General features: G+C 44.0%; 1 protein-coding gene across 1 annotated transcript in view; it reads left to right on the forward strand.

Annotated features, from left to right (window-relative positions):
- Positions 1–4,478: 4,478 nt before the first annotated feature.
- The window catches only part of LOC112104791 (probable G-protein coupled receptor 83), a 31,395-nt gene continuing 22,347 nt past the window's right edge, over positions 4,479–13,526 (forward strand). The window contains exons 1-3 of the mRNA XM_024197331.2: positions 4,479–4,868; positions 6,153–6,278; positions 7,048–7,181. Coding sequence (XP_024053099.2) covers positions 4,479–4,868; positions 6,153–6,278; positions 7,048–7,181 — 650 coding nt within the window. The remainder of the gene's footprint in view (positions 4,869–6,152; positions 6,279–7,047; positions 7,182–13,526) is intronic.

A 13,526-nucleotide genomic window follows, 5' to 3' on the forward strand; every position in this document is an offset into this window, starting at 1 on the left:
GTGTGTGTGTGTGTGTGTGTGTGTGTGTGTGTGTGTGTGTGTGTGTGAGAGAGAGAGAGAGAGAGAGAGAGAATATTTCCCCACCTACAAACCTTTGAACAGCTTCAAACAGCTACCCCTTTTAGAAAAAGAAAAATCAACCTGCCAAAGAAGTGTTTCCTTCTTTACAGGTTACCCTGACACAACACTGGCAATAATTAGGTGACATGTTTAAAGTACACAAGTTGGTCTTTGTACCATTAGAAAGCCAGAAACCTCTCTTGCCCAATGGTTTAAGGCTTAGCCCCGGAAGCTTGTGAGGTGTACAGTCCTTAAAAGTGTGCTATTTTAGGAATTTTTCAAAGGTTTTCTTTCCCTCTGAGGCCTGTTGAGTTGCACTTACAATAGTGAAGGCATCTGGTTTCACAGGCAGAGGGATATGCAAAATAACATAGATGCAACTTTTAAGTAGCATGTATGACGTGTCATTCCATATATTTATGAAAATATGCTTATGATAATGAATATGACATAACTGAGATGTACTTTATGCAAGATGGCTCATGTGAGATATCATTGGAAAGGTTATGATTTACTGAATGCGATTATCCTATTTGTATGCATGTATCATTTCTGTATCTGAAGTTAGGGATATTGACTATGCATCTGTATTTCAACTGTGCTACTTTGGGTGATGCCCACTGCTAACACTTCAGGTACAACAATGGAAAAGCCAGACATGGTGGATGGCCCATCATCAAGGACAATGGACTATAAAAGAGCTTAGTCTTCCTGTGGGTCAGCCTGTGGAGAATGGCTACAAGAGCCCTACAGAGTCAGGTGGTCTTGTCACCTGATACTAAAACGTTACCTGGGACTTCTTGTCACTTTCCACTGTAAGGGAAGGAGGGTCAAACTAGGAAACAAAGTGTTAGGATATAGATATTTAGGCCTGTTTGCAAAGGCCTATACTTTAAGAATTTAGGTGTATTTTTATTACTTAGCTAGTTATAGAGGTATAAAAGAGAATTTAAATTACTTCTTGTATGTGTAAGGGCCTTTTTTGTGTGTGACAGTTTGAGGCCTGGTTCTTAGGCTAAGGCCTTTGGCTAAGCAGCAGAGGCCAGCCATAAACTGCGAAGTGTATGGTTATATTTTTACATTTTAAACTAGTTACATGGAAATAAGGTGCTATTGGGCTGTTAGAAATACAATTTTGTCCTAATGTTTCTATTACCTTTAGAGAAAGGGAAGAGACTAGAAGATGTAAAAGGAAACTTAGTTTAATAGCATCCTATCTGGCAAGAACTTACTTATTAATAGCTGGAATGTAAAATTCTTATTTTTGTATTGTTTTATTACTGTAGTTTTTACTTTTCTATTATTTGTATAATCTCTGACTGGTTCTGTAATTGTTTTTGTCTGCTGTATAATTAATTTTGTTGGGTGTAAACCAATTAAGGTGGTGGGCTATAATTGGTTAAATAACCATGTTACAGTATGTTAGGATTGGTTAGTTAAATTTCAGTAAAATGATTGGTTAAGGTATAGCTAAGCAAAACTTAAGTTTTACTATATAGTTTGCAGTCAATCAGGAAGTAAGGGGGGGGATGGGAACAGGGACTGGGGATGGGGGAATTGGGATCATGTTTTGCTAAGGAGGGGAATGGGAACAGGAACAGGGACACAGGCAAGGCTCTGTGATGTCAGAGCTGGGAAGGGAGACACTAAAGAAGGAAACTGGAATCATGCTTGCTGAAAGTTCACCCCAATAAACATAAAATTGTTTGCACCTTTGAACTTTGGGTATTGTTGCTCTCTGTTCATGCAAGAAGGACCAGGAAAGTGAGAGGGTAAAAAAATAAGCCCCCTAACATCTTGGTGCCGTTAACTCAGATGCATCGCATCAGATAGGTGAGTGGCAGCCTGTAAGTCCCCCTCCCCAACAGTCCACGCAGCTGCTTGGAGGGGGTATAGCGAACTCTCGTGATGGTAGTTGCGGGTTCTGGCAAGCCAGGGTAAAGGATTTTTTGAATAAACGAATAAGGAAGAACCAGGGCCCATACCAGGTGCAGGGGTCAGCCTGGGATGAGATTAAAAAGAAAATGGAGGAAGTGTTAGGGGACCCAGAGGGATGGGGGGTGGCTAAGGAGCCCACCCTCCTTTGGTACATGGGTAGTAAAAGAAGGTCCCTGCCCATTGGGACTGAATTGCTTCCAGGAAAAGGAGGCACTTCAGTCCACTTGTGAGAGGTTTAAAGATTACTGGCAGCTTTCCATAATGCTGCACTTACTTTAAAGTTTGGTGCTGTTTCAGCAAGGGCTGCTGAAGGGTTGTAAAGTAGTTAGGGGTGGTTAAAAATAATTTGGCACAACAGGGTTTAAAATCAAAAGCAAAGTTAACAGACCACCTTTAGAGACAGGAGCTGGGACTTGGTCCTGGGGAAGTGGAGAAAAAAAGAAAAGGTTTCAAAGTAAAAAATGGCAGGGTTTGCAGGAGCAGGTAACAACCCCCACTCTTCTCCCAGAGCCAGGATGAGAACCTGGGAGTATGGGTTCCCAACTGTTTCAACCCGGGGAGCCTACTCTTGGTTCAGCGCTAACTATATTCTTTTCTTCTTTTCCTTCTCCTTTCTCTCAGTTAACTTAATTTGCTGCTGGTAGCCTGTACTTTAAACTGACCTGACAGACTTAATTGGTTTCTTTCCACCTCTTTCCCCCTCCTCTGCCCCTGCCTTTCCACACTTTTGTTTTTCTAAAGTTTTAATGAAGGGTACTTTGAATACTTATGTAAAATGTTTTTTGTTTTGTTTTGTTTGGAACAAAGTATAGTGAGGTAATCCAAGGTCATCAGTTCTCCCCTGCTACCCCACCCAAGATGACTGCTGGAAACAACTAAGACTGAACTGGGGGAAAGAACTGGGCCCAGGCTGGAAGGGCGTCTGGCCTGTGAAGAAGATTATTAGAACCACATTTAGGGTGAGAACTTATATGTAACCAGCTTCTTTAGTGTATTAAGCTTCGTGTATGTGCTCTGTTTTATTTTCTTAGTAATCTGCCTGGTTCTGTCTGCTACCTCTTTAACTACTTAAAATAGACCTGTTATAGTTAATACATTTATTTCTGGTTTATAATATAACCCGGTTTATGTAATTTCTAACTGGGGGGGGGGGGGGGGGGAGGAAGTTGTATACACCCTCCTCCACATTGAGGGAAGAGGCAAATTTCATATAATTTGGGGTTTGTACTCCAAGGGAGGTGGACATCTGAGTGCTGGAGCAAGTCCCTTAAGCTGAGTCTTCCCTGAGCTGATCTGCAGCTGAGTATGGCCCTGCCTGTGTGTGTGTTAGAGAAGGTTTTAAGAGCCTGGCTCAGCAAGACCGGTTAAAGAGGGCCCATGCTGGCAGAACAGGTAGACTCAGTGGTATCTCAGCACATCAGGTGACTTCCCAAGGGGTCCAACCTGTCACAGCATGTAACACTTTTTGCTCTCTAATGTGTATATATAGCATATACATAATACATGATGGTGGGATATAGTTAAGTAATTCCTGCTAACAACATCTTTATGCCATGCCACCCCTGTTAGTCAGTAGCATACAAAAAATGTATTGCTTTCTGCTAATTGCAGGTCAGTTGCCAAAAATATCTGGATGTACTCTTAGAGGGGGGCTCAGAAGGTATTAGGAGTTAAGCTTTTGAGTCTAGAGGAATGTTCAAGTCCTTCTGTGTCTACATAATAGTTTATTTGTATATGATATCAATAGGCCTCTAGCTGAAAAGATCATTTACCATCAAAAATGAAAGAGTGGAAGTAGAATTCACAGCTATTGTGTGGAAGAGAAAATAGCCTATAATGTTCTTCTGATATAATTCACAGATTCTGAATACCCTCTGGACAATTATCATGGTTAGATGAAGATAACAGCTATTTGTGCACTTAAGGACAGTCCTGGAAACGGCTGTGCATTTCATTTCAACAGAAAGGAGTAAGGTGGTTAGAAATAAAGAAATGAGGATGAACACAACAGTATCTCAGAAGGGTGAAAGAACCATAAGTACAGCTGAAAACAAGGAGAGAAGCTGAAGTGGGAGTAGGACAGTGCCAAATGCTATCCAAGATTAGCATTGACCTGAGAGTTTGTTACAGGTTTGCTTCATGTAGTTTTGGATTTTTTCCCACCCTGTCTTAGTGGCTAATGCAATTTTTACCACATGAAATAGTTATGAGAGTCTGCAGTTTCTCACAACTCCTTTCCACGCTGCACATCAGAGTTAAACAAGACCCTACCGCCTTTCTGACTGCACAGAAGAATTTATTGTGCCCTGTAGCCACTCTCTAACTTTACATTTTAAAGGCTGGCTTTACTAATGCTGACTGTATGCCCTCTAGCCTCATAGAGAAGCAGCGTCTCCAAAGTCAAACAATCACTAACCACGCTTCCTGGAGCTGCAACTTAAACTGTGTCTGCTCTTAGCTTAACCCAGTTGGAAACCACAATGACTCGCCCCCTGCATCAGTCATTTCCCTACTTTCCCCAGGTCACAGGAGTTCTGGAGGAGTTTGACCATAGCTCTTCCTTGGCCAATCTCATGTCAATCTACCAGGCAGCCAACAGGACAGCCTTCAACTGGACAGACAGTCGGATTGTTGAGTGGGAGAAGTTTGCTGAGCTGGCCAAGTATGAAGCAGAGTTCCAGAAGCCCACAGTGAAAGCTCTTCTAATTGTGGCATACTCAGTTATCATCATCATATCCCTGTTTGGCAACATGCTGGTCTGCCACGTGGTGATCAAGAACAAGAGGATGCACTCAGCCACCAGTCTCTTCATTGTCAACCTGGCAGTGTCCGATATCATGATCACTCTGCTCAACACTCCTTTCACTCTGGTAAGTGCCACAAGCCATGCTGCTATGCCTGCCAAAAACAGAGCTAGGCATGGGCTTGGCCATCCAGCAGAGTGCTTCATCTGGTGGCTGCATTCACTCGGTGCATGCTTCTGGGGCTAAGACTTGAACTGGGCAGAGTCATGGCCCATAGACAGCAGCTCTGCCAGGTAAGCAAAAGAGGAGTCTCCCCCCCCCACTCCCCACTTAGTCTTTCCAAATCCAAAATTAGCTCCAACAACATCACCTCCTAGTCCTTGCCATTGAACCACCAGAGTGCAGTAGAGCTTCCATGCGATATGGAGTGAGTGCTTGTATAGACTCCTCCATTGGAATTATTTTGGATGTATTCACAAGTGGGGTGTGATTTACAGGCTCAAGCCTTTAGAAGGCTCTAAACTAGATGTGAAGCTCCTAGAAGTTGCTATTTGGCAAAATGTCTGGAATTTGTCTTAACCTTTATAAATAAGGCTAAGATTTTGTCAGGGATATTTTTAGTAAAAGTCACGGGCAGGTCACAAGCAATAAAGAAAAATTAACAGAAGCCGTGGCCTGTCTGTGACTTTTACTATAAATATGTGTGTCAAAATGGGGATCTGCGGGGCAGCTATGGGGTGGCTAGGAGCTCTGGGGGCTCCCACCGCGGGTTGGGTGTTGGAGCACCAGGGTCCCCCACCACCAATGGCTGAGAGCTGGGGGGGCCCCAACCGTCTACAGCAGCTGGGGGCTGTGGGGTGCCCCCGCCGCCCACTGCTCTGGGGGCCTGCAGTGCTTGGGAGCCCAAGGGTTCCCCCGCCACCTGCGAGCTTGGGGGCTCCCACTGCCCACTGCAGCCAGGAGCCCGGGGGTTCCCCTGCTGCAGCCAGAAACTGCGGGGTACCCCACCACCTGCGGCGGCTTGGAGCTCCAGGGGCCGCCAGAGGCGGGGGGGTACCCCTTCGGCTCCCGGCCCCTGTGGGTGGCGGGGGACCCTGCAGCTCCCGACCGCCACAGGCTGAAGTCACAGAGGTCGCTGGAAGTCACGCATTCCATGACTTCCGCAACCTCTGTCTCTAAGTCGTAGTCTTATTTATAAACAATTACCAAGGAGTTTCAATGTCTAAAGTTGACAATAGTTTTCTTGAGCTTCAAAGGAAACCTGCCCCAAGTGACAGAGGGCACCATAAGGCTATGTATGTTCATCAGCTCTCCAGATGCAGTCTCAAGAGCGCCTCTATTTGTTTGGCTCGGGTACATGAACCACTGTGCCCTGCTGATGGTTTTGCTGGTTTGTTACATTCCCTGCAGGTTCGGTTTGTGAACAGCACGTGGGTCTTTGGAAAGGCCATGTGTCATATCAGCCGCTTCGTGCAGTACTGCTCTCTTCATGTCTCCACACTCACCCTAACAGCCATAGCTCTGGACAGACATCAGGTACAGAATCCCCAGACTGGTGTAAGATTCCTTTGGCACAGATGCTCCAAACCACTGTATCCCCTATCTAACCATGGGTAAGCAAAGGGGAGTCCAGAACTGAAATAAAATGGGGTGTCACAAGAGGGGGCATTGTCAGAGCTGAGAGGGGAGTTCACATAGCATCTGCCTGTGTTATTCTGGCCTGCAGCCATTGGTATCAGCCTGTCATTTTTGTGAGCACTACATTCATTACAAAATGTAGAGAGAAAAAAATAGGAACATACAAACGATGTCCCTTCCCTGTAGAAAACTTCCATTGATATCAGGCAATTAGTGATCTTCAGATCCTGAAATTCTCCACAAATAATGTCAAAAAATAAAGAGTTCAGTTCACCTTGTGTGAAAATTCAAATTACCCAAGCCAGGTGTGCTCTGTTGCCTCAGTTACAGTGTGAAGCATTTCTTAATTTGATTTATTTAGAATAAACATCCTTTCAAGTGGAGATAATCTTACACAATTGTCACTGCTCAGTCATGGTTTAAGGTATGACGTAATTTCAAGACAAACCAGAAAAAAATTGACTTGAAGGTACTCTTTGGTACCATTTGTAGAGTTCTACGTTTCAGTTTTCTCTAGATCACTCTAATTAGTTAGGCATTTCTGTAAGTATTCAGTGATTTTCTTAAAAGCATTGGAACATGTGAAGAAAAATATCAGTCACAGGTAACAATGAAGGGACTTTTCTTTCCCGGTGAGATGATGGTCACTGTGAAGTCTCCATTGCAGGTTATTCTGAACCCACTAAAACAAAGGATGTCACTAACAAGAGGAGCGCTGAGCATTTCTGTTATCTGGCTGATGGCAACCTGCTTCTCCCTGCCCCACGCAATCTATCAGAAGCTTTTCCAGTACAACTACCGGTAAGTTGCTCCTCTGCCCCCATGGCACGTTACACAGTCATTTAGAAGAATCACTTCCCTTACTACTGAAATGTAATTACTTCTTCAGGTGGGAAGCTGCAGCTGACATAAAGCAGGATAGTTTAGCCCAAGAAGTGACGATCACTGTGTCCAATTGACAATGCACGGGGAGTTTTATATAGACAGAATGGCCCAGATTCTCAAAGGCATTTAGGCACCTAACTATCATGGATTTTAATGGTTGTTAGGTACCTAAATACCTTTGAGGAGCTGAGCCAATGTGATTACACAAAATGGAGTTTGGTCAAGACAGCTGTGAACCTTGGGGTCTTTGGAACTTTAGTGAGCACAAGTGCTCAGGGCCATGGTTTTCTATCATCTCTAAAAGACTTCGAGGTACTGTGTGGTTTCTCTCAGCACTAGATTCACTCCTGGAAGGCTATTTTAGCTAGAATGCAACTGTTTTCCCCATTCACTTTTTTGTTCATAAACAGGACACCCCTGCCATCCAACCAACCCTATATTCTTGTGAGGGAAGGTGAAAGAGGCAGGGATCAAACTTTCAAAACCACAGCACACACGTCTGGTACTTACATAGGCAAAGCTATACGTGTCTAAGCCGTGCATAGAGCTATCTAGGGTCACTGCATTACACAACAAAGACTTCCCTTGCTGATCAACAGGAATGCAAACCTCTGCAAACTGAGCCACAGGAGCTGATTTACTCAGTGAGCGAGATCATCTCACTTCAGCATCTTTGGTTTTATTTGTTTGATAAATCTAAACAAGAGGAGCCTCTCTCAACACGTTAGGCACCTCTGACAAACACTTAAATACAATACATCAAAATAGAAGCAGCAGCACCATAACACATGGCGGTGCTTTTTAAGGCGGTCTGGTGATTCTGCAGGAAAACAAAACCTTTCTTGTTAATGCCACTTTGCTTTGGTTATTTTGCTGTGAAGAGTGCTGTTTGCTTGGCAAACGTGAAGGAGATTGAGTGAAGCTTCACATTCAGAGGAAGATTCACAAAGTTCCACAAGAAGGTGAAGATTCTGAGCTGGAGTTTGGCATAGCAAAATCCATAAATGTTTCTCTTCTTGCTCCATTGGGGGAGGGAAGGGAAGGGGGAGTCCAAAGACAGCTATCTTGCATCCAATTTCAAGATAGTTATCTAGTCTACCATGCAGAAGCCCAGACTCAGCAGTTGTCTCTTCTTAGTTAAGCCTTAAACTACTTCTTCTCCCTTTATATGAGATATCTTCTGACCCCAGTGCCCACAAAGTAGCATGGATCAGTGCCAGCAAAAGGCATGTAAATCAAACTCAGGGTGATACCTGCAATATAGCCAACATAGATGGGCAGAAGCTATTGAGGACTTGTGGTTTTAGGATCCTGACATCAAAACATTGTATCATGGGGGCAGGATGGGGTGATGGATCCAGGGATCATTGTGCTCTGGGGCAGGGCCAAGATCATAGGTACTGCCTTAGTCCACTATTGACAGCAAGCTTGTGGCACCAGCTAATGAGAATCTCTTCCTAACCAATAAAGAAAGAAGGTCTCTTCGGGATAGATGCAGCCATGTAAGATGCATGAAAACAAACCAGGTTTATTTTTTCCCCATGTTCTTGTTCAATACTGCTGGTCAGTAAATATCCAGGAGAACCCCACTGGAGCAAGACAGAATTGATAGTATCACAGTGAGCAATATTGTCTGCTTGAGATTTCAGTCGCAAGGAAAAGAATGTGGAGGCTATAATAATCAGCATTAGAAAGATTTTCATCTTGCTTACAGAGCCCTCTGACTTATCTGTGCAAAAACCACACAAGATAGCCTTGGCTTTCTTCCTTGGCTCACAGCTACTTCCCTCCTATGAATGGACAGCAAAAGAGAGAGGACACAATGCTATTACATCAAAACTATTATATTAAGAATGTTGTCTAGAAAACCTTTAATACAAGTGCCCATTTGTTTTCCCTTGCCTCGCCTCTTAATTTCTCACTCCCTTTTGGGGAGGGAGGAATTCATATTTAAGATGATATATAAAATTAACATGTAGTATATTGTATTGCATTCTCTTTCTTACTTGTGCTTGCATTTTATTTGCCTGGGCAGTATCTTACTGATTTATACAATGTCCTCGCTGGTTAGACCACACAAACAGAATGCTGGATTACCTCAGTGGTTGCACTGCTTTGCAGCTATATTTAATGTATAAATATGTTGCTTATGAATGAACAAATGCTGCTCAGACTGTTACATTTGCCCCTGTCTCTGCTCTTCCATTGACACATTAGACAGCTCAGTGAGGGGAAACATTGCCTTGGGTTGGGACTGGAGTTTTTGATAGTGTAAAGAACTGGTTAGGGAGTATGTGCATCATCGCCCTCTGGATGGCATTGGACAGAATCAGAACTGCACCACTATGTGTCGCAGACATATACTGCTAACAAGTTCTGGAGATTCTTAAGTGATAGTGGGCTAGGTTTTTGGAGCAGGATACAAGTTCTGTCAACAGCAAGTTCTAAGTGGCCATAGTGTGCAGCACTGTGGGAATCACTGAGTTCCTTGATGGCCATAGATTTATTAAAATACTGTGGTATGCCTGGTTTTGCTCTCACAACAGCTCTTTCACAAAGGGTCTACAACCTTTTACTATGCATTCCTGCATCCTTCTAGAAATCCCTGGAGATAAGTACCTGGATGATAATACCCGGAGGACTGTGAACTATGAGGATAGTCATCCATCTCAGAGTTCTTGTGATGGGATAACCCCACCTCACACTCCTTTACAATACAATTCGAACCTCCTGCTTCCCTCAACTGATGTTCCCCACCCTTGCTCTCACTAGCAGATTTGGATATTTATCAGGAGAGACATCAGGTTGGGTGCTTGCTCTGTGTGCTGACTGCCTAATAAACCTGGCTATTTATAGTGCTAATTCTAGATGTGCATAACTGTTCTGTATAAGTGCCAGCTGCTGGTGAATGGGTTTGGTGGTATCTGTAAGAAAGGTAGGTCAGAGCACAGATACGGGTTATATGATCAGGGTCTAACTGATCACCAAATGTGGGGCTGTGAAGGAATTTTTCCCTGGATCAAATTGGCAGTGACCTAGGGGGCGGGAAATTGCCTTCCTCTGAAGTGTGGCATGCAGTTTGCTTTCCAGGATCATCTCTGCCTGTGGCACATAATAGTTTAGGCTCCTGAGGGCTGTAATACCTAAGTCTAATTTCATTTGTTAGGTTTAGTGTTTGGCTGCTGGGTGGTGGTGGTGATAGGCAGGAGGTTAGACTAGATCAGCGGTTCTCAAACGGTGGGTTGGGACCCAAAGTGGGTCGTGACCCCATTTTAATGATATGAATTGATAATGGCCTGTAATATTCTGAACAAGCCTTACAGAACTAAGAGAAACTTTACTGAATTAAGTGAAACCTTATTGAATTAAAGTTAGCACCTCTGGAGTTCGTTGTATTACAAATGCAAATGTTTATGTACTGTTGTGAGATTGTATGGAACTTCTTTAGCAGAAGGACAAGATTAATGCAATCTCTGGAAGGTATGAGAAAGCTCAAAGATCTTTTTGGAACAATGTGTTGGAAGTGGATTTCCTTAGGAAATACATTGAGGTGAGAGGAATGCAAATTCTTCCCCTCCAAAGCCAACCTTTTGAAGATATGCCCTGGGGAGGGAGAGATCCTTTGTATACTTACTAGCTGCCTCCAGAAACTCCAGTTCTAAGACTTCTGAACTGTATAAAAAGGGAACTGAACGTGTTCTGAGTGGACTTGTTGTGAGCTGAAGCTCTGTTGAACTTGTAACAACAAGGATGCCCCTAGGGTGGGGTATTAAATGATGCACTTGCCAGAGCCCATCCTTGAAGTGGCCACTGAGGGATCTAGGGCAAAATCAGTACTTGGTCCTGCTAGTGAAGGCAGGGGACAGGACTTGATGACCTTTCAAGGTCCCTTCCAGTTCTAGGAGATAGGATATCTCCATTAATTTATAAAGTTAGGATGAACTCTAGTAAGCTTATTAGGTCCTTTTATTTATTTTAATGTTTTCTCTGTAATGCTTTGTACTGTAAGAATAAAATAGGCTTGACTAGAAAGAACTGTGTGGTAACTTATGTCTGTAGCAATTACAGTATTGTCCATCTCTGAAGAGAAAGCAAGCAGGTGTCCTAAGGTAACCTTTCCATGCTGGGAATGACAGAGTGAAGGCAATGGAACTGTCCAGCCTGGGAAAACCCCAGTAAGAAGGGAGAGACACGCTTGTTTCCACTCAAGAGAGACAACACCTGGGGAGCTGGAAGCAGAGAGTGGATGCCCTGGCAGGACCACTGAGGGGGAATCCAAGTGCAGTCATAGGCACTGACTTTGTGGGTGCTCTGGGGCTGGAGCACCCATGGGGAAAAATGGTGGGTGCTGAGCACTCACCGGCAGCCCTCCATCAGCACCTCCCTCTCCCCCCAGCACCTTCTGCCTGCTGGTGGGCTGCACCATTCAACACCTCCTGCTCCCTCCCCGTGCCTCCCACCCACCACAATCAGCTGTTTCAGGGGGGGGGGGGAGGAGTGAGAATGCGGCATGCTCGGGGGAGGGGGCAGAACAGGGCAGGAAGAGGTGGGTAGGGCAGGGCAGGAAGAGGCAGGGGTGGGGCCTTGGGAGGAGGGATGGAGTGGGGGCAGGGCCTGCGGCAGAACCTGGGGTTGAGCACCCCTCACACATTGGAAAGTCAGCACCTGTGAGTGCAGTTGCCCTAAACCGTGACAGTCCTTTCTGGCCTTAAATTCTCTGTCTCAAAGTTTGCTTTCTCCATTTGCATCTACTTCCTTATTATCAAAAGTTTCCAAGTTCTAAAAATCCAAAATCCTTCTAGTTACACACCAGACATTTGTCAGCTCCCCTGAGGATTGCAGTCATCCCACATTCACAGAAATCAGTTCTGGAGGATCTTCTATTAATAGCATAATAGTCAATGCAGGAGGTTGACAACAGGATATTAAAGATATTAATCAAAGTGTGGAGAATAAAGTCGTCTGACAGGGATTAAGAAGTCTGCAGTGACTGCAGCTGAGTACAGACGGAGGTAGGAAGAAGATGGGTAGGGAGAGACAAAGCAGAAGGGGAGAGAGACAGAAAAAGATGGGTTTAAAACACGCCCAGGAAATAAATGTGTGTGTCACCACCTCCCTTAATAGTTCATCAGTTCCAGCTACATGTACTTATTTTTGGTCTATGGAATGTTCAGTCCCTTCTGGTGGGGGGCACTGAGAAATTGTTTAACTTATATTAATAGATAGTTGCCTATCATATAGGGTCAGGTTAACAGGCAACACCTGTGAGCTTGGGGAAGCATGGGGAGTCATTAGGTGGAGCCCGCAGCTTGGGATATTACAGAGAGACACTCCTGCCTTCTGTTTGTCCCTTTGGGGTCTGTGTGGGGGAGATGAGTAGGAGGGTTGTATAGTGTTCCTAAGAATGGTCTGATGGGGCTTTGTCCTTGCTTTGTCCTTTCTTTAGGGAACTCTCTTTTCTTTGCAGTTACTTGCTTTAAGACAGCCTTTGATATCTTGTTTATAAAAAATGGGTCACAAGAGTTTCTCTTGCCTTATTGAGAGGACATGAGGACCCAACTCATGCCATGACAAACAAAACTGCCTGTTTCTCAGCAACGGCTTCCATGAGAAGATTTCAGTTTTCGTTAATAGGCCTTTCTTGTTTAGAATAATGCAATACTTCAGAAAAAAACCCACACAAAGCATGTCATTCACTCTTGACAACAGGAATGTGGACCTCAATACAAGGGAGCGCGCACCATGACGACAAAAAAGCCCATTAGGATACAAGGACCTGATTTAGTCTAACACTTTTCTGAAATGCTGCTCTCCTTGGTCAGGATGAGAACCTAACATCTTCCACTTTGTGCAAACACTGGAATGATTGTACTGGAACTGCCCTCCCTTTGTATCATAATGCAACAGACTAATGGCCCATCCAATAGTGGCCAATGGTGGATGCTTCAGAGGAAAGTATAAACGTCCTAGTGTGCAGTACTATGCTGTGACACCAGCAAGTAATCAGTTTACACCATAGATCACCATTAGCACTTTTATCTTAGTGTAAAAGTAGATAGTATGAATATTATTATTGTGCTTAATAATACTAATTTACACATGTATGATACATATATGGACCTGTATTTTAATTAAGCAGCATGGGCCATATTAATTCTTGATGTAGCCCCATTAGCCTCTCTGTATCAGTTACCTTTTCTATAAAATGGTGATAATCATGTTTACCCAGCTTTGCCAAGCACTTTGAAAGCGATGGAGAAA

Source organism: Terrapene carolina, unplaced genomic scaffold, assembly GCF_002925995.2.
Source record: "Terrapene carolina triunguis isolate 2854851 unplaced genomic scaffold, T_m_triunguis-2.0 Scaffold131, whole genome shotgun sequence".
Classification (NCBI taxonomy): Eukaryota; Metazoa; Chordata; order Testudines; family Emydidae; genus Terrapene; species Terrapene triunguis.